Source organism: Podarcis tiliguerta, assembly GCF_965153285.1.
Source record: "Podarcis tiliguerta genome assembly, chromosome: 4".
NCBI lineage: Eukaryota > Metazoa > Chordata > Lepidosauria > Squamata > Lacertidae > Podarcis > Podarcis tiliguerta.
Window position 1 is genome coordinate 61,050,475 of NC_139537.1, and position 21,910 is coordinate 61,072,384.

At 41.3% G+C, this 21,910-nt stretch overlaps 1 protein-coding gene across 5 annotated transcripts in view; it reads left to right on the forward strand.

Moving 5' to 3' along the window:
* The window catches only part of PCYT1B (phosphate cytidylyltransferase 1B, choline), a 28,782-nt gene extending 12,464 nt beyond the window's left edge, over nt 1-16,318 (forward strand). For all 5 annotated transcript variants that reach the window (XM_083439351.1, XM_083439353.1, XM_083439352.1 and 2 more), the window contains 7 exons: nt 6,586-6,685; nt 7,733-7,849; nt 9,167-9,318; nt 10,763-10,841; nt 11,525-11,667; nt 12,599-12,787; nt 14,723-16,318. In XM_083439351.1, the coding sequence (XP_083295477.1) occupies nt 6,586-6,685; nt 7,733-7,849; nt 9,167-9,318; nt 10,763-10,841; nt 11,525-11,667; nt 12,599-12,787; nt 14,723-14,935 (993 nt within the window). In that variant the 3' untranslated portion in view covers nt 14,936-16,318. The remainder of the gene's footprint in view (nt 1-6,585; nt 6,686-7,732; nt 7,850-9,166; nt 9,319-10,762; nt 10,842-11,524; nt 11,668-12,598; nt 12,788-14,722) is intronic.
* Nucleotides 16,319-21,910: the final 5,592 nt, after the last annotated feature.

Genomic DNA, 21,910 nt, shown 5'->3' on the forward strand with positions numbered 1-21,910 from the left:
ACTGATCCTGGTCCGACTGCACTGGCTACTAATTAGTTTCTGGGCCAAATTCAAAGTGCTAGCTTTGACCTATAAAGCCTTAAATGGCTCAGGACCACAATACCTCAAGGACCGTCTATTTCCATATGAACCTACCCGGACCCCGGGATCATCTTCTAAGGCCCTCCTACGTGTTCCTCCTCCTCGAGAGGTCCAGAGGGTGGCAACATGAGAACAGGCCTTCTCTGCAGTGGCTCCCCGTCTATGGAATGCTCTTCCCAGGGAAGTTTGCCTGGTGCCTTCATTATACACCTTTAGGCGCCAGGCAAAAACATTCCTTTTTAACCAGGCCTTTGGTTGATTTGATTGTCATCCTATGCCCTTTTAAAATGTGGGTTTTGTCTGGGGGGGGGTTATTGGGTAGTTGTTTTTATTTTGATTATATATTTTGTGGTTTTATATTTTGATTTTATTCTGTGAACCACCCTGAGATCTCTGGGTATAGGGCAGTATATAAATTCAATAATAATAATAATTTATTATTTGTACCCTGCTCACTCTGGGCAGCTTCCAGCATATATGAAAACATAGTAAAATTAAACCTTAAAAAGCTTTCCTATACAGGGCTGCCTTCAGATGTCTCCTAAAATATATATAATTACTCATCTCATTGACCACTGATGGGAGGGCATTCCACAGGGTGGGTGCAGCTACCAAGAAGGCCATCTGCCTGGTTCCCTGTAGCTTCACTTATTGCAGTGTGGGAACCGCCAGAAGGCCCTTGGTGCTGGATGACAGTGTCTAATCAGGTGTAGTAGAGCCACACATTCAACCCAAAGTGGAAGCAAGAATAAGGTAGATACCAAAAGGGCAGAATATAAGCATTTTTTTATATAAAAAAGTAGAACATTGTTTTCCTTTTTTCTTCCTTGAGATAATTCATATACCCTATGTACACCTAGAGATTTTGTGAGTAGAACTCACGTGTTTTAAGCTGCAATCTATGCAAAGCTACATATGTGGGAGTAAGTCCACTTGAATTTGGTGGGACTTAAATCTGAGTAGACAGGTATAGGCTTGCAGTGTTGCTCACTGGAGTGATGAGAGAACTTGTGTCCTGTTACAGACCAGCAGAGGGAGCTTATGGAGCAAGGCAACAGGAATAGCTTAGATCACAATTGGAAATGAACGGAGGCCTTTTGAGCCTCTGCCTCCAGTCCACCTACCCTTGGTGTCATCCCCTTTCGGGGAACTAAAGTCACTTAAAGTGTGAACCCTCTGGCTGAAAATGGGTCCCTTCTGCATTCCACGACCTCCTACCTGGTGCACTCCCAGTGCCACTGAACCTGCAAGGGCAGACCCTCCAAGTGCCCCTATTTTCCAAGGACGTCCCTGATTTAGAGAAGCCATCCCGGTTTCTGATTTGATTCCAGAATGTCCCACTTTTCCTTAGGATGTCTTCATTAGAGAAATGTTGGAGGGTATGGAGTTATCTGAACCCCAAGCTGTCTGAAGGCAATTCTGCATAGTGAAGTTTTTTTTTAAAAAAGTTTAATTTTTAATGTTTTTATATATGTTGGAAGCTGCCCAGAGTGGCTGGGGCAACCCAGTAAAATGTGTGGGATGTGGGTGGCGCTGTGGTCTAAACCACAGAGCCTAGGGCTTGCCGATCAGAAGGTCGGCGGTTCGAATCCCCACAATGGGGTGAGCTCCTGTTGTTCAGTCCCAGCTCCTGCCCACCTAGCAGTTCGAAAGGACGTCAAGTGCAAGTAGATAAATAGGTACTGCTCCGGCGGGAAGGTAAACAGCGTTTCCGTGCACTGCTCTGGTTCGCCAGAAGCGGCTTAGTCATGCTGACCACCTGACCCGGAAGCTGAACGCTGGCTCCTTCGGCCTATAGAGAGAGATGAGTGCCACAACCCCAGAGTCATCTGCGACTGGACCTAATGGCCAGGGGTACCCTTACCTTTATAAATAATAAAATTATCATTATGGAATGGGATGTCCCTATTTTCACTGGAGAAACGGTGGAGGGTATGCAAGGGAGTGTGGGAGGCACTTAGTTCCTCTGGCTTAGGGATATTCACCTGTGAGGGCCCTAACTCAGGTTCTATGTGTCCTGGTTCAGAGAAGCCTTGGGTTCAGTGGTCCCATGATCACCAGCATCAGGCTATGAGCTAGAACTCAGTCTGGATCCTTCCAGATCAATAAAGTATTGGTTGCTGCAAACTTTAGTGCAGCACTAGCCAGACCAATGGGAAGCATTAAGAAAACTTTGACACTAAAGGCTTGAAGACTATTCCCTCTGATAAGCTGTAATGCTAGCATAAACTGTTCAGTGGGTGGCAAAGGAAGGCCTTTCAGAATTCCCAAGCATCCATAATCAAAAAGCTTTCCCTGTTCTACCAAGCATGGAGAGAGATGCAAGAGTGGGGGTGGGGGGCGGAGAAACGACCACAAAACAGGTCTATTTTCTTTAGGTTATCTCCCAGGAAACAGCCTTTTACTAGCTAAGTCAAAATTATCATCTTCTAGGCCTGGGACCATAGCCATTATTGTTTTAACATCTCTACTTTCCTCTTTATCCCAGCGTGAAACCACATTGGACTGGATGTTGTGTAACTTGACCTTGCTTAGAAATAAAAAGGCAGTTAAGCACTCAACTTATTACAAAGACACAAGGGGAAAAGACAGTGATTAGAAAATATAGGAAAGAGCCCAGACTGTATGGTCATGTATAATAAAAAAGAAACACTGTGCTCCGTGGTGAGTCAGTTTCCACAAAACCCAACCCTTAAAGTTTGATTTAAGTGTACATTGCACATCAGAAGTAGTAGTACTAGGTATATGTAACAGATTTAACACGCTTAAAAATCCCTTTAATGTTACCTTTCCCCACATGTTTATGTAACAGATAGCAGTAGTAATGAACAAGATGTTTTCTTTGCCCTAATTATTCAATTCTCTTTTATGGCTCTCAAGACTTTTAAAGAGCAGTTAAAGGATATGATATGACACCAGAGCTCCAGAAAAGACAAAAATATTTTAGTGCACGGAAAGACAGCACTAGCTCTTCTCATCTGGGCCATAGATTTTATTGGGATTAAAAGCTAAACAACACATTTGAGGAAAATCACATGGTACAGTGCTCCTGGTTCACGTCATCTAAAAATGCAGAATGTCTAGACTGACCCACCTCATTTTTTATTAGAAAATGATATCCCTTCTTAAGCAGCTATTCAGGCCCAATGGAATGGCTCCCAGAAGTCAATGTAGAGTTGAAATATCAAGTCTAAAATGGGATGTATCTGGTTCTTGTTAAGAAAGCTTTCTGTTCCTAAAGGACTGCTTTGAAAACATAAGCAAGAAAAATTGTGACTTTCTATAGTAAATCACACCCCAAACAGGAAGGATCAAGGGCTCTTGTAATCCTTCTCTTGTCTGAAAGGACAGGAGCAATTATTTTCATTTGCGTTGCTGTGAACAGCTCATGGAGGAGAAATATGCCACAAAGTTGGTTACCTTGTCTGCAGCTACCTAGGACAAAACCATATTGAGGAAAAGGATGTGGACTCTTGAAGGGGATGTGTGTATGGTCAAACCCAGTTTATTCCCAGTCCCTGTTGGGCAGAACTGTTAGTTTTTCTGGGCAGCAAATTCACCCATCAAAGAATCATAGAATCATAGAATCATAGAGTTGGAAGAGACCACAAGGGTCATCGAGTCCAACCCCCTGCCAAGCAGGAAACACCATCAGAGCACTCCTGACATATGGTTGTCAAGCCTCTGCTTAAAGACCTCCAAAGAAGGAGACTCCACCACACTCCTTGGCAGCAAATTCCACTGTCGAACAGCTCTTACTGTCAGGAAGTTCTTCCTAATGTTTAGGTGGAATCTTCTTTCTTGTAGTTTGTATCCATTGCTCCGTGTCCGCTTCTCTGGAGCAGCAGAAAACAACCTTTCTCCCTCCTCTATGTGACATCCCTTTATATATTTGAACATGGCTATCATATCACCCCTTAACCTCCTCTTCTCCAGGCTAAACATGCCCAGCTCCCTTAGCCGATCCTCATAAGGCATTGTTTCCAGGCCTTTGACCATTTTGGTTGCCCTCCTCTGTACACGTTCTAGTTTGTCAGTGTCCTTCTTGAACTGTGGTGCCCAGAACTGGACACAGTACTCCAGGTGAGGTCTGACCAGAGCAGAATACAGTGGCACTATAACTTCCCTTGATCTAGATGCTATACTCCTATTGATGCAGCCCAGAATTGCATTGGCTTTTTTAGCTGCCGCGTCACACTGTTGGCTCATGTTAAGTTTGTGGTCAACCAAGACTCCTAGATCCTTTTCACATGTACTGCTCTCAAGCCAGGTGTCACCCATCTTGTATTTGTGCCTCTCATTTTTTTTGCCCAAGTGCAATACTTTACATTTCTCCCTGTTAAAATTCATCTTGTTTGTTTTGGCCCAGTTCTCTAATCTGTCAAGGTCGTTTTGAAGTGTGATCCTGTCTTCTGGGGTGTTAGCCACCCCTCCCAGTTTGGTGTCATCTGCAAATTTGATCAGGATGCCCTTGAGTCCATCATCCAAGTCGTTGATAAAGATGTTGAATAAGACCGGGCCCAAGACAGAACCCTGTGGCACCCCACTAGTCACTCTTCTCCAGGATGAAGAGGAACCATTGATGAGCACCCTTTGGGTCCGGTCAGTCAGCCAGTTACAAATCCACTGAGTGGTAGCATAGTCAAGACCGCATTTTACCAGCTTCTTTACAAGAATATCATGGGGCACCTTGTCAAATGCCTTGCTGAAATCAAAGCATATCTCCAAATTAACAAGAAATAGGGGAAAGCATTGATGGTTAAGACACATCATCTGCTGTTAACCCCCCTGCCTTCTGGAAAGGTTTTTTGGTGTTACAAGGAGCTCCAGGCACAAGAAGGGGAATAGAAAATATTGGTTGTGCAAGCTGCCTTCTGTTGACACTGCCATTGGACACAACCAGCAGCAGAGCATATTCTCACACTGCCCAGGGCGGGTGCGCTCCTGAGGGGGGCATGGTGCGGAGAGTGCCCTCCCAGGCATGGGAAAGTAAGTTTCCGAGCACAGTTCAAAGTGTTGGTACTGACCTTTAAAGCCCTAAACAGCCTCGGTCCAGTATACCTGAAGGAGCGTCTCCACCCTCATTGTTCTGCCCAGACACTGAGTTCCAGTGCCGAGGGCCTTCTGGCCTTCTGGCGGTTCCCTCATTGTGAGAAGTGAGGTTACAGGGAACCAGATAGAGGGCCTTCTTAGTAGTGGCACCCGCCCTGTGGAATGCCCTCCCACCAGATGTCAAAGAGAAAAACAACTAACAGACTTTTAGAAGACATCTGAAGGCAGCCCTGTTTAGGGAAGCTTTTAATGTTTAACAGACTATTGTATTTTAATATTTTGTTGGAAGCCGCCCAGAGTGGCTGGGGAAACCCAGCCAGATGGACGGGGTATAAATAATACATTATTATTATTATTGCCACTTGGGGGCCCGGAGCAGTGTGCTCGCTCTGAAGCTGGGGGCGAAGCGAGAGCCGCCCATGGCAGACATTCGGTATGCTGCCTGCCCGTGACTACCAAGCCTCCCCCAAGCTGTCAAAACAAAGGGGGAAGGGGGGAATGCCGCCGGCAAAACGACACAGCTCCCCTCCTTACCCCAACGGCTCTGGGTAGTCTTGGGAGTCGAGGACGGGCGGCGAGTCAAATGTCACCCCCCTCATTGAGGGCACTCAAGGCAGTCCTCCCCCACCTCCTCCCTTCCTGCCCCTGGACACAACCCTTAATATTTGTCTCTAACAAGACCTTAAATTAGAGCTTTCCAAACTGTGTATCACAACACATGATTAGGGTGTCAGCTGCAGTGTGTAGGTGTGTCACATAAACACTCCCCACACTCCTCCCAGGACTGGAAAGGGGTTAGTTTAACCCTGGTTTGCTAGTAAAACTGAATTACTGTACCGCAAAATAATGCATGTCTAAAAAGTGTGTAACTAACATGAAAAGTTTGAAAAGCTCTGCCTTAAATGGTGCCCTCCAGATGCTGTTGGATTACAACTCCCATCCTTCTTGATCATTGGCCATGCTGTCTGGGGCTGATGGGAATTGTAGTCCAGCAACATCTGAAGGCTACCACCTTGGTTACCCATGCCTTAAAATCCTTGGCTGTCAGTTTTGTTTTGTTCTTTTAAAGCTATGTTCAGAAATACTCTGCTGTGTACCTCTGAAAGATGCCAGTCTTACTATATTGACAGCTGTACAGAAGAAGCAAACATGGGAAAAATTTCTATTGTAACCAGCATCCTAAGAATGAAGCCTCTCTTGCTCACAGCCTGAAGTCAGTGAGAGAGTGACTTGAAATCGGCATGCATACTTCCAAAAGCTGGACTAAAAACGAACTCCTTCTAGGATGTTAAAAAATATATATGCAATTCTCTTCAAGACTGGAACAACATACTTTGTTCCTATATCAAGTGCTTCTGTGTGATGACAATGAGCAGAAAGGTCATGCACAGAGCAATAATTAACCATATGTTTTGGTCCACCCTACCCCGATCTGCCCTTCCCTGTCTCTAGACTTTGTCTGCACCTGCTCCATTTGCAGGTGATACAAGCTGCCAGTGCAAAGCTCCCCATGAGAAGCTAACTATTGCTCAGGCCCGCCTTGGAACACCAGGTGAGTCTTCTGGATTTATGAAATATAAATCAATTTCATGGGATACAGCTTCGATACTTGCCCTTGCAGGTTGATTAAGAGTTTTACAGGAAAAACGTAAAAGATGTTTATTTAATTGCTTAGTTGTTTATTTAATTGTTTAGTCAATTGCTGCACATGCTTTTTATTGTACCTGTGTTAAAGTAAAAAAAAAAGTGAAAGGTGAGATATCTGTAAGTGCTGACAACCTCAGCTGAATTTTGTGACTGTCTTTAGGTAGAAAAAGAGGTTTGGATCCAATATTTTTCAGTCCATTATACTGTATTTTCAGGAGAGTTAAGTTTAGGGAGTGAGTCTTCCTGTAAGCACAGTTTTCTTTTCATGGACAAGGAAGAAAGTTTGCTACTTGTAGATCACATATATTAGATGTATTTCCCATGCTTCCAACTTGTACCAGTGAAAACTGACAGTTGCAATATTGGTCTGGAATTGTCAGTGTGTGAATGCTGACATTAATCTCATATGAGATAGTCATTATAATGTATGCATTTGTCTGTTCATAGATTACAGAGAGTACATTTGTATAGACAAAGCATATGGACAGTGGGGAATAAAATTTGATCCTATCATAAAATCTTTGGGTGAAAGGGAGCAACTTCTATCTTAGCTAGAAACTCAGTAAGCAGCAGTGGCATGCTGATATTAAAGCAAACCACCAAATATCTGAAATCTTCTACAATGAACTATTATTGTTAGGTGTTTTTTTTAAAAAAATCTGTATATGCTTCACATCTTAGGAGAGTTCTGCATTTTAGCTCTGCTATACACATATGGTCCAATGATGTACACATAACTTATGTAAATTCTTCAGACTGGTAGCTTATTTCTACATTGCTGCTGTTCTTTTGTCCTAATCTGGACTAATTCACCAAATCTGGGAGTAGGGGTGCTTGAATGTACCCATTTTTTATTTTGAATATATGTAGCCAACAATACCTCACAGTAGTCTGACACAGATTTGAGATACAGTTCTGCTTTGACCTGGACATTGTTTCCTTGCTCCCACAGTGGACAGACCTGTCAGAGTCTATGCAGATGGAATATTCGACCTCTTCCATGCTGGCCATGCTAGAGCTCTTATGCAAGCCAAAACTCTGTTTCCTAATAGCTACTTGTTGGTAGGAGGTAAGGCTAGCATTTGAACAAATATTATCATTGGGTTGATCATATCTGTGGTGCAGTCTTTGCGAGCATGCTCAGGAGGTTGCTAGTTTGAACCCACCCAGAGGCAAAACACTGTGAAACAGCAGGAGGAGGAAGCTACTGCCCACATGTTGCGCTTTTGAGCTTCCCTTAGGCATCTGTTTAGCCACTGTGAGAAATGGGATCTTGAACCTTATACCTTTTATCTGATCTCCATATAATGTGTATTTAATTCTACCCCAATGCAAGTACATTATTGGCTGTGGATGTACGGTAGTTAATCTCAGATCTGATGGGAACAGAATCAGGAAGAATTTTAAATTAAGATTTAATCAAGAATCAGTTTCTGATTCTTCTTTCTTAAATCTCATAGAACTATCATGGTAGCATGAGGTGCACTGAAAAGCATCTTATCCAAGCTTCTGTGCTGGGGAATAATACTACTTTGTTCACCAGTTGCTGGCATTGAAGGATGGCAGTACTTGTAGTGGAAAGGAAGCTAAGAGACCCATAAATATATCTCAAACTGAGCCTCAGATGGCTAAGTGAGTTTTAGAAAAGTCTAATTATGGCAGAAAAGACACATGGAGCCATTGCTGATAGCAAATTACAAGAGACCTGCTATTTAAGCAGGGATTACATTCCTGGGAAACCAAAATTGAATATAGTCAAAACACACTTAGTGCAATGGTGGGTGGGTGGGATTGCCCCCCCCTTCTGCCCCATTTTTTATTTATTTTGCGAAGTGCATAAAGCTCAATGAGCACAAGTTAAACGCAAATATAATAATAATAATAATAATAATAATAATAATAATAATAATAATAATAATTAATAATTTATACCCCACCCATCTGGCTTGGGTTTCCCCAGCCACTCTGGGCAGCTTCCAACAGAACACTAAAATACAGTAACCTATTAAACATTAAAAGCTTCCCTAAACAGGGCTGCCTTCAGATGTCTTGTGCCTTAAGCTGGCCTACTATACATGGTGCATGTAATCAGAGAATCTGATTCTTTTCCAGTTGTGCTGCCAGATAATTTGAACTGCAGCCCAATCGCCTTTGATTAGCCTGTATCAAGGTACAGAGTTGATGCAACCATTTCTCGTTACATCTTGTTTGTAACATCTTTTTGGGGGGTTGTTTTGTTTTAATTTCACAGTCATGAACAAGTATGATTTAGTTTGACAATTTAACTGAGAAAAGATAGCTTTGAAGAATTTCTAACCAAACAGGTGTACTACGTTTTACAGAACCTGTGTTGTTCTGTTCTGATTTTTTCATGTGCGTATGTCAGTTTGCAGTGATGATCTAACCCACGAGTTTAAAGGCTTCACTGTAATGAATGAAGCAGAGAGGTATGAGGCCCTCAGACACTGCCGCTACGTTGATGAAGTAATCAGAGATGCTCCGTGGACACTAACACCGGAGTTTCTGGAAAAACATAAGGTGCCTTTCTCTCCTTGTTCAACAGATGAGGGGGGGGAGCTTAATGAGGTTGCTGACTTTTGTTTAGAATATGAATCTGGCATGCATATAAAGCATGCCACTCTTCTGAACTGGGCCATTTCCTTCTTTTTCTTAGTTCCTTTCTGGTTCAAACTGTAATCCAAGCTAGAAATTAACTCCCACTCCTCTTTGACCTCCTGTACTTGGCTGTGGCAATGGCAGCAGCAGCAAGGGATGTCTTTCCTCCCCTCTACTTTCCTTGAGATGCTACTATGGTGGTGATGCAGGTGCTAAGGTTGGAAGGAATCCTCATTTTCCCAGGGGGCATTTCAAATGCATGTGAAGGGAGCAGGAAATGAGACCTCACTCTTTTTCTGTCACCACCAAACAAAGAAATAAAAAAGTGACGAAAGAGAAAGAAGCAGAAGCAGATTGATAAGTGGATTGAGGGCTCATTGGGGGCTGGAAAAGCAACTGAGACCCCATCACACTCCCTTGTTTTACAAGGAGCAGTGTTTGGCACAAATTTAAACATGCATACATTAAAACGTCTGATCTATTTAAAGTCATGGGGTTATTAAAATTGATTTGCTGTAGGTATTGTAGTACCTAAATTTGGGGTTGCTTCAAAAGGTGTAGTCTCAAGAGCTTGATGTGCAAATTTACCTGTGTATACCGAGTGCACCTGCTTAAATGTTTCTCATACTGTAGCACATCCAAGAAAATTTGGAAAATTTCCAGTACTCAGTTGAATGACAAGACTAACTACCTGGCCTTAACTAATACAGAATGCTTTTGCACTAAAAACACTGCTCAACAATACCAATAGATCATGGCCAATAATGTTACCGTAGGTGGTCACTCCACGTTTTTGGAATAGCCCCAATTTAGTGGCTGCCTTGCGTTTTCAAGCAAGCACTCTCAGATATTGTGAAATACTTTTCCTTCAGCAAGTTCACTGATTTTAACATAATAGCTAACTCAAGCATGGGAAACCTGTGACCATCCAAGTGTTGTTCAACTGCAACCCCCATCATCCCTGACCACTGGCCATGCTGGTTGGGGCTGATGGGAGTTGCAGTCCAACACCCACCTGGAGGGTGAAACACGTCTCATTGCTGAGCTAATCTGTGCAAGTGATAGGATGTGTGGAAGTGACTGTAGCCAGCTTCAGGTTCCTTACTGGTATCACTTACACAAATATAAAGCATTTCTCTAAAAGAAAGGTTCATAATTAAACCATAATCTCATGTGCTACATATTAATCGCAACCACCAATTAGCAATAGCCTAAAATGTCTTAGGTTATTACTGCAATGCATATTTCTTTAAGTTCATAGGAAAGCTGGTAAAAGCAAGTAAATAAGTCATGCTTTAAAATTAACAACCAAGCCTTTATCAAGGGTCAACCTAATTTCATTTCTTCATTTTTCCATGTATTCCAGATTGATTTTGTAGCCCATGATGACATTCCATATTCTTCTGCTGGTTCAGATGATGTTTACAAGCATATAAAGGAAGCAGGTGGGTGCCAGTTTATACTTTCACTACGTGTTTTTTAAGTGGGCAACCTTTTTTAGACTGAGGGCCACATTCCCTTCTGGGCCACAATCCAGGCGCCTCAGAGGCTAGAGGATAAAGTGGGCAGAGCAACAAGTGTAAATTTTGCCCTTGAACAGTAGGCTAGTTTCTACACAGAATCTTCTGAATTTTATGTGAGACAGTGAACTCACACTACATCCTCTTAAGGAGAATTGGAATCTTTCCACTATGTTTACTGGGGTCAATATTGATCCCAAGAGAACAAATTAAGTTCCCGTGTGATGACAGAAATCTCTTTAATTTAAGTTGTTATCAGCACAATTAACAGTGCCAAAGAGCAAAGTATTTAAAGTTCCATCCCTGAGCTTTGTAGAGGACACTGCTCAGGTTGTTGTACCAAGATTTGCCTTACTGGAGAACAGAAGATTAGAAATAAGCAAATTATTACTTGTTCTTTTGATTGCTCAAGAATTCAAGGAAATTCAGTAAACAAACAAACAAACAAACAAACAAATACATGATGTCCTGAATTGGGCAGATAGTTTGGCAAGTATTTAAATAAAATAAAAAATCAAGGGCCAGAATGAGGCCATTCTTAAACAAATGATTCTTATATGAAAGTTGGAGGTTAATCATTGCTCTTTTTCTTTTTCCTTTCTAATCAGGAATGTTTGTACCAACTCAGAGAACTGAGGGCATATCAACTTCAGATATTATTACGAGAATTGTACGTGATTATGATGTTTATGCCCGTCGCAACCTCCAGAGGGGATACACCGCTAAGGAGTTGAATGTCAGCTTTATTAATGTAAGTACATTGGTCTCTTAAGTCATGTTCAACGTCGAAATTGGATTATAACCCACCTTCTCCCCAGAAGAGGGACATGCCAGAACAGGGACAAGGTCTAGGAAGCCCAATGTCAGTCCAATCAGCCCAATGTCTACATTCATTCTAGACTGAGAAAACTGAATGCAAGTACCAAATTCTATCCACTAAACTAAGACACAACACCTTCCATTGGTTCCACCTACCCAATGGTAGTTCTGCCTTTCCTATCAGCCAAGATAGCTAAATGGAACCTCCATGTTCAGAATCAGTATGCCTCTGAATACCTGATTCTGGCAGGAAACAGCATGCTGTTGCCCTCATGCCCATCATGCAAGCTTCTCAGGCATATTTGCCTGGCCAATGTTGCTTAATAAAAAATGAAATTATTTATAGTGTTTCCAAACAGCTTTGCTATTAAAATACTCAGAAGTATCAAAAAACTAAAGCCATGTGTGTTTAATAAGCACAAAGGATTAAAAAGAGCACAGCAGCAGTGAACAGAATGAAAGACCTGACCAGTATCAAAGATAAACAGTAGCCTGGTTCACGCATAAAGTTAAGCAATGGTTTGTGTAGCCACAACTTGTCCCACAGACTAATAAATAAATCATAGCTTGTTTTTCCAAAGTTCAGTTTGCTTCCCAGCTTCTCTTGCCTTATGCCCTTGGGTGAGCATCTACCCAACAGCTGCAGCGCTGGACTTATACCACTTCATAAAGAGGATAAAGAGGCCACAATTTCAAAACAGGATGCATGTAATAAATGGGTGCCTACTGGAGACAGATAACAGTTACCGTATTCCCTTCTCCCCCAATGTGATGGTTTCTGTCTGTACCCTCTATAATCTGGAGCAATATAGTCTTGAACTAGCAGGACCTGGAACAAAATTATTTATTTTCATGTTTACCAGGAGAAGAAATACCGCTTTCAGAACCAGGTGGACAAAATGAAAGAAAAAGTGAAGAATGTGGAAGAAAAGTCTAAAGAGTTTGTGAACCGAGTGGAAGAAAGAAGTCATGATCTCATTCAGAAATGGGAAGAGAAGTCTAGAGAATTTATTGGGAACTTTTTAGAGCTGTTTGGGCCAGACGGAGCTTGGGTACATACTCTAAACTGTGCTTTATATTTACTTCCATCTTTGTTAATATCAGTGGAGGCTACAAGAAATTGCAGCAGGATTTACAACAGACTGGTTTTGCAAATTCTGTGCACTGTAAATATTAATATTAGGAAAACATACCTGATACACATTAGGAAACGTTTATAGTCTTTTTTCAGAGGCAGTGTGTAGTTAATTTGGACTTGGAAGATTTGAATAATATAGCCATAGATAAGCCACAGTGTTTTAAAGGTAAAGGTACCCCTGCCCATACGGGCCAGTCTTGACAGACTCTAGGGTTGTGCGCTCATCTCACTCTAGAGGCCGGGAGCCAGCGCTGTCCGCAGACACTTCCAGGTCACGTGGCCAGCGTGACAAGCTGCATCTGGCGAGCCAGCGCAGCACACGGAACGCCGTTTACCTTCCCGCTAGTAAGCGGTCCCTATTTATCTACTTGCACCCGGGGGTGCTTTCGAACTGCTAGGTTGGCAGGCGCTGGGACCGAGCGACGGGAGCGCACCCCGCCCCGACCTTTCGATCGGCAAGTCCTAGGCGCTGAGGCTTTTACCCATAGATAAGATAATGGCTTTTACCCATAGATAGATAATATAGCCATAGATAAGCCACAGTGTTTTAGCCACAGCTTATAAATCAGTAAAGTGGGACCCATTAAATCGTATGACCATTTGAAGCTACTTTGTGTTGCCAGACCATTGATCAATCTAGTCTGCCTAGGTTGACCAAGTTTCTGACTTTATCAAGGAAAGTCCTCTGCTTGAAGGGGTGCCCACTCCAAGTCCAGTGTAATGATAATGAAACCATGAGAACAGCGGCACTAAAAATGCCCATCATCAGTTAGCACCTGGACAGCAGACCGAGAAGGGGCACAGCTCACCCAGTCAGTCTTCCTCACTATGATGAGATATATTTAAATTAAGCAATTCATTGTAAATTTGCATTATATAGGCTTTGTGTTATGTCTTCTTTTTTGGTGTTGTGCAAGAAACCACAAAGTCCAGCACCTATTCTGCTTAGCTATGACTTTTTAAAGTCTTGGGCCTTTTACCCAATATCCTTTTAATGGGATACAAGGAATTAAACCTGGGATCCTACTTCTGCAAAGCATGCCCTTTGCCATCATTTTTTTTTTTTAACCAAAATTTAAGATTTAAAAAGCACTTTGCACACTAAAAGCTGCTATGTAAAGCACTAAGACTGGTCCTAAGGAGGTGCAGTTGTTGTGTATGACTGCACACTGACTTATAGACTGAAAGTTCAAAGAGGAAACAATTTTTGTTTCTTGTGTGATTGAGAGTGGCAGCAATGACAGAGCAAGGAACTAGAAGCAATTTTACATGAAGGCCTTTGTAGTGCCAAGCCACATAAAATTATCCACTGAAGAGTGAAATCAGAGGTGGCATTGTTCTAAAGAAAAGCTTAATGACAGTAAAGCCCATGTGTCCTGGGGGAGGGGGGGAATTAAGTCCATGTCAGCAACTGCAAAAGGTGAGCTTTTTCATGATAACTTGCTATTACTGTCAAAATTGTTATTAACATTAATTTTCCATATCAGACATTGCTTTCAGTGTTGACATTGCATGTACAGGAATAGTTCCAAGCGTGCTAACTTCTCAGACCAGCAATGTGCATCCATTAATATGCTATTATTATAATAACTATTTGCGAAATAATACATTCTGTGCCCACATACAATTTCTAGAAGTTAGGCAAGGAGCGCACAGTCCACTTAAAATAAAAACGCCTATAAATTGTTCCAGTACTGTTTTGCTTCTATTTTCCCAAATTAGTTCGTAGTAGTCTCTATAGCAGTAATTCCCAAGCTTTGTGCAAGAACACACCAATCTGCTGCTGAGACTGCTAGTGTGCTGAAAGAAAGAAAGAAAATACTTATTTTCCTCTCTGTTTGCTTTCCAGAAGCAGATGTTTCAAGAGCGGAGTGGGCGCATGCTTCAAGCCTTGTCTCCAAGGCAAAGCCCCACAAGCAGCCCAACACGAGGGCGTTCCCCATCACGGTCTCCATCTCCCCCTTCCCCCTGGCTCTTCACAAAGGCTTCACCTCCTTCCTCCCCAAAAGCCGCCTCAGCATCCATTAGCAGCATGAGTGAAGGAGATGAAGATGAAAAGTAAAAAAGGAAAGAGCAAGGTAATGAGTAAAAAGAGGAGGGAGGAACCACAATTGGTCCCACTAATTCAGAAGTCAAGTGGAAAGAATAAAGAGGGTAAATGAGGTATGAGATGTTTCTTGAAAAGGATGCAGCACCACACAGATAATGGAGCACAGAAGATCTCAGCTACAGCACAGATATTTGCTGAAGAGGGAACTGCCAGACCAACAGCACACAATGAAAGGAGATGCAAACATTTGACTCATTTCTTAACAATTATCAACACTTCATTGTGCTGTTGCAGTTGTTGTTGCTTGAGCACCTTGAAGAGTTATGGGAAATCCGGCACTGAAGGGGAACCATGTGTCGTTTCAGACAAACAAAGCTGGTATATGGTATTAAGAGGCATTCCCTTTGGCTACACAAGATGCATCTACATTTGAACTCCATTGCGCATTTGCTAAAAGCTGAACTTTTGAAAATGAAGTACTGTCTGGAAACTGCAAAAGCTCCCACAATGCAAACAAGGGAGAACAATAAACTCCCCAATCAAACCATGTTTATAGAACTTAACCTGTCTTTCACAATGGACATACTTTGAATCTCTTAAGTTTGTTGAATGTTGCTTGTTGAGCAGGCTTTTCTGTAGGGCCGGTTTATTTTAATGTGAACACAAATTGTTTGGTCATCTCTTACTATGTTTTACTAATGCACCCAAAACTAATTTTCTTTTTTTTTTTTTGTAAGAGTTTCCTCCCTGATGTTGTTGAGAAAGCTATTTCATATCTGGGGAATTTTATTTATTTTTGATTAATCTATAAAAATGCCAATGTCCAGGCTAGCCCCCAGTCATCTAGTATCCACAGGGTTGATTTTAAAATTATTTTCTCAAATAAGACTGTGAGTAGAAACTGAACGAGTTAACTGTTAAGAGGTCAGCCTCACGGGATTGACTGAAATGCTTTTTCATTCTGGTTAAATGTTTTAATGTGTAAATACTCATGGGAATCCTATAGAAAAAAAGATTGCATTAGAACTGCCTCTTCATTACAGACCTTTGTAAAATTGGAAGGTTTTAACAGTTCCACAGTGAATTATGCATACAACTACATTTTATTCTATCCTATGCATGAATCGGTTTTTAAAAGAAAATAAAACATGGCCCCTATTTTATGCTCAAGATTTATTCAGCAAATAAGTATTCAGAAGAACATATATATATATTCCCTATATAAAGCCAGCCCATACCTTTATAACCTCCCTACAATAACTTCTGAAACATCTGCCACCAGCCTTTCTGAGTTCCTCCCTTGTTAAAAATTGATATTACAAAGAGAATGACGTCATTTGTGATCCTACAGCAGGCCTACATAATCTGTGACCCATTAAACTGAATGTAGTCTACCGACCATGTATCAGACCTTCTGTAAACCTCCTGGGTTTGCTTCCTGTCCCTGGAATGCAGGGGAATTGTTAGGCAGGTGACAAATAACAATATGTAGCTGGTTATGTTTAAGTTGTGCCCTACAGATAAATGAACTGGCTCACCTTTCCAAGGAAGTTGCTACACATTAACCCTCTCCCTTTTCATTGCTATCTGTCAAACATCCAGATAATGATTATGTTAGGTACCAAGCTTTCTAGACTTGAATTATATATATATAATATAATATAATACACACACACACACCACTCTATTGCAAGTTTAAGCTTTCAGTAACTAGAATGAAGAACAACAAATAACCAGCTGGTCCAACCCATCATTCTCTCAGGATTTATCTACACAATAGATCTATAGGACAAGAAGAATAAAATAACAATGCTGCACCAAGGAAAAATATATGTCAGAAAACACACATCAGTTGTGAACAGTTGTAAACTTTCTGTGTAACCATATGCCTGAATATCACATGCTACTGTTGAATCCCATTTCATTTACTTGTGGAATCAAATATCATATATTAGTTTTATGTCTCTCTCCCATACAAGATAATGTAGATGTTCAACCACAGTCACTGGCATGTATGACAAATAGTTGCAGTTTTTATCTGACTATATGCAACTGTCCACACTGAACATGTGCGTTATGTATGTGCAGTGCACTACAGTGCCCCCTAGTACAACTAGAGCCACAGCTCTTCAGTATACTTGCACTGAGGCCTTATAGCTGTTCTTCAGCCTAGAGTCTCCAGATGTTGTTGGACTACAAATCCTATCATCCCAAGGCAGCTTAACCAATGAGTAAGGATGAGAGCAGTTGTAGTCCAACAACATCTAAGGTTGAAGAACACCTCCAACAGCTATTTGAAGTCATGTCATGAAAAGCCATACTTGTTTGTTGAACTCTCTAAAGCAAAGCATTTCCAGTGTGGATCCAGGACAGAATATAGAAACTAAAAAAGGTCATGATATCAGTTTATTACAAAATTAGCCCATTTGACACTGGAACGGCTCTTGTAAATCTACTCCCGTCATGCCTTTCAACACTTAGCAAAGAGGTGTTTTCGCATAGCATAAAACTAGCTTGGAGTACTTTGATATTTAACTAGGGCTGAATTTGTGATCACTGTCCATCTCTGAAGACCTGCTCCCCACACCTCCAAATTAGCAACCTAGGCATGCCTTTGTGGCTAGCAGGGGGCTTGTCTCCCTCAATTTCTAACTCAGAGTTCTGTATGAGAACTCTCCTGGCACCATGAGCTGTTTCTAGATGGTGAGGCTAACAAACCCAAACACTAAAGCAACTGTAGGTGGTTCGCTTTCTGCCAAAAGAACACAAGGGAAGCTTTTTCTGTATATTTATCTTCTGGAGACAAATACAGTCTGCTTCTATTAACAACAAATTAGATACATAAGTCAACACATGTGTTACCTTTTTCATTATTAGCAATGCCAAAGCCTGTGGGGTACAGACATCAATGCATGAGAGGGTGGTCTGATTAAAAACCTTCATCAGGCATCCAAGGTGCTTACTCTCGTGCCTTGTGGGGGCACTTGTTTCTATTTCATATCTATACAAACTAAAGTCAGAAATAAATCAAGCTGCGGTCAGTTAGATCCTCACTGGCGTCACTCACCAAGAGCTCTGCTTACATGAGAAAGGAAATGTTGAAATGTAAGGATATTTACTTTAGCAGGATGGGGGGGGGGGTTAGTGGAAGAGATGTGGGAATAATGTACAGTTGTGGGTCTTAATTCTCAAAGGGAAAAGCTAACCAGAACCACCATTTAATTTATGCTGTACAGTACTTTACAAATGCAATTGATTTGCCCAGCAGCAAAGCCTTATTTATGTATATATGTACATAATGTCTTCAGTTGGTAGATGAGCAGGAGTTTCTGTTGCCATGACAAAAACTTCAGTAAGCAATTCCCAGGTATGGCAGAGTATACAATCTTATCTTCAGCCACCAAGAAGGGTTTTAAAACTTTTGGGGGGAGCGGCATCATTGGCTTTTAAATTTTTTTAATTTTAACTAATATTGACTTGAATGTGTTCCAGGCTGTTTATGTGCCGAAAGATCCACGTGAAAGTAAATGAAGTACAATGAGAAGTGTATTTACTTTATTTTGCTGTTGCTCTGGCTGATCCTTAACTCATGTGCATGCACACACACCAGAATTGGACCAATATGCCAATGGCTAAAGAGGGAGCTGCAAGATCATTAATCTGGAGTCAGCCCATTTTATGCTTGGCAAGCTGTAGCTTCAGTTGACAGAGCCCAAGCACCTGTGTTGCCTAATGTCTTTAGTATCTTTCACTTTTTACCATTTAGGCTGCTTACACACATACATTTAAAGCACATGACTTTCTCCAAATTATCCTGGTAACCATAGTTTAACACACATGGACCCCATCATATACCGAGCTGCAGGAAAGCTGTCTGCAGACAAGTACCAGCTCCTTTGGCCAGAAAGAGATCTAATTCGACTAGATGTAACCACCCAGGGGTCCTTTACCTTTGACAGAGCTGCAGCACCCTTAAACTATAGTTTCCAGGATTTTTTTGGGGGGGGGGGGTCATGTGCTTCACATGTGCTTTTAATGCATAGTGTATATGGTAAAAAGCTGGAGGTGCTAATGGTGTTATATAAAGATGTGCTTCGGCTGCATACACACCATACATTTAAAGGAATTATTTTCCCAGTTCCTTTCATTTCTGTTGGCATTGGAGAGATGTTTCTTAAAACACATGGAGAGTCCAAACTTGTTTATTGGACTACAGCTACAGACAAGGAACACCAAGTATGGTCATGTCCAAGAAATCTTTACATTTTATCCCAAAGCTGCTTTCTCTTCTAAATCAGAGCACACATAGTGTTCTCTTCAGCCAGGAAGTTTCCAGAAGGATGGGAATATTTTACTTAGCTGTCAACTCATTTTGCAAGGCTACCGACAACAATCCATCACAAGTAGGTCTTCTCACCCCACACAATTTTCAGTGAAGTAACGGGCTGCAGAGGCTAAATTGCAGCATTATTATTATTATTATTTAAACAAAGTTGCATAGTGAGTGATAAATAAAAAGGTAAAGGTACCCCTGACCATTAGGTCCAGTCGTGGACAACTCTGGGGTTGCACGCTCATCTCGCTTTACTGGCCGAGGGAGCCGGCGTTTGTCCACAGACAGTTTTTCTGGGTCGTGTGGCCAGCATGACTAAGCCACATCTGGCGAACCAGAGCAGCACACGGAAATGCTGTTTACCTTCTCGCCGAGGTAGTACCTATTTATCTACTTGCACTTGATGTGCTTTTGAACTGCTAGGTGGGCAGGAGCTGGGACCAAACAATAGGAGCTCACCCTGTCACCAGGATTCGAATCAGCAAGGCCTAGGCTCTGTGGTTTAGACACCAAAGAATAAGAGAAGACTGGGTGAGCTGGGAAATCTAGCTGCTATTAGCCAACATGGCTGCAGGAATTATTGGGAATCTGATACAAGACAGCAACTACACTACCTAATTAGAGGAGTGTACTTGTCATCACCATGTTCTGTATGTGTATTTATAAATAAAGCAAATTTCACCAAGGTCCCTTAAGTCTCCAGACACTTTTTCACTGAAATGGAGACTTGTTACGGAATTGCCCCTGGAATACCGCACTGCATGGTAAAGTGAGGAATATGTTTTATTTCACATAAAAGATACCAACAACCACATGATAGAAGGGAGAATATATAGAATCAAAATAATCTAAGAAGCATGTAAAAGGTAGCATGGAGCCAATGTGTCTACTTACCCTTTTTCAAAGCCGAACTATCAAGCAATGTCTCACAGAAACACTCTTAGGCTTCTGGAACCAATGAATTTCCCAGAGCCAAAGCTCAAGGTGGATGTGAGCTTGACTTTTATACATTGATTCCTAATGCATTAGCCTAGTCTACCTCACTATTTCCTCTTCAAGTGCAAATACAGTTTTCCGAAGAGAAAGACAACCAGATATTTAATTTATAAACGTTGCAAAATGCCGTAGAGCAATTTACAGGGGGAAAACTTTTATCACTGCTATATAAATCTCTGATCACGTTTCTCAAATTCTTTCATTAAAAAGTCAATGTAACAAATTAAATGCTAGTGATAAAAGCTATCATCCACTTATGAAAAGTAGATTCATTATCACATGCTTCCGATCACTAAAATGCTGATGGGCTGGAACACCAACAAGAGAATTTAGTTGAAGAACCTATATATATTGTGTCCTAAGGGGCTTTTTCTCAAATCCCACAGTATGGAAGAAGACAAAGGAGAGGATACCCTTTTAATAATATTCCAGGACTGTAAGAATGTTTGCTGTCCACAAATTTACAAGTCAAGGAGTTTCAGTTTTTGCAGACATTCCAGAAATCGGAGCACTGCAATTTACGATTAAGTAAGTCAAGTGTCAACAAAATCCTATTTATGCAAATCGGCAACAAATGTGATCTGATACTTATTTTAAGATGTAAAGCTATTCATCATTACGGAGGTGATTTATGCTGAGTTGACTTTTCTGATTTGGCTGTTTGAAGGGCCTCAGGTGTGCATAATGTTATTCAGAATAGAACCAATAAGGGGAGTTTTTTTAATATTCATACTGTACCACAGATATGAATAAAGAGCTGCAAAAAATATTTCTTGCATAAGGATGATCATTAGCTTAATCAGGCTCTTTGTAAGTCAAGCGAATGCTAATCACAGTACAATCTTTGCCCAAGTAGTTAATACGTAGAAATAGTAGCTAGAATTCAAAAGGGACCACTTGTAATAGGAGAGGTCGCAGGACAAGGCACACTTCGTAGTTTACTTACCTTGGTCTGGCTTCCATGCTGCCCATGACTACCTGAACCAAGAACAGGCTATCAGACAAGCAAACAAGAAACCAATTTCATGTGCGTTGCTTTGAATGTTATCTAGCTTAAATGTCTAACTATGGTCCATTTGAATACTACTCCTATAAGAAATTGGTAATGAATGCAGCTGAACTATATTTAAAGTTTGAAAGATTCTTCAGTAGCAGAAATCATCAGCATATATTATAAAGTGTTATTAATTCTAGATAAACTGGTGCTAAGGAATTCAAGCCTCAAGTAAGCCATTTTGATAAAAGTCCACAACATGATATTAGGCAGCTTTGTTTGCATCTGTGCTTATAACTAACAGTAATTTCACAAACACAACCCTATAGATGCTGTCGCCTGACAGTTATGCAGCCACATTTCTCATAGTACGGAGAGTGGCAGCAAATGTACCAACTTGGGGTAAATTAAAAAACTTGTTTCTTCAGTTACCATGCATTCCTATTATGGGTGCTAGGAAAATGGGATATCCCAAGAAACAGAAGTGCTACCTTGAGGAAGGCTGTGAAGATTCACAGCAATAAAAAGGTATCTACCATTGAGGTATTGCATTTTAATGGCTTTGATTCCATAGGACCAGCATAGCTAGAAACTTCCTACATATAGTTTTTATTTATTCCTTAAGGCACCATGGCAATCAATAAACGATGAAAATAAGCATAGT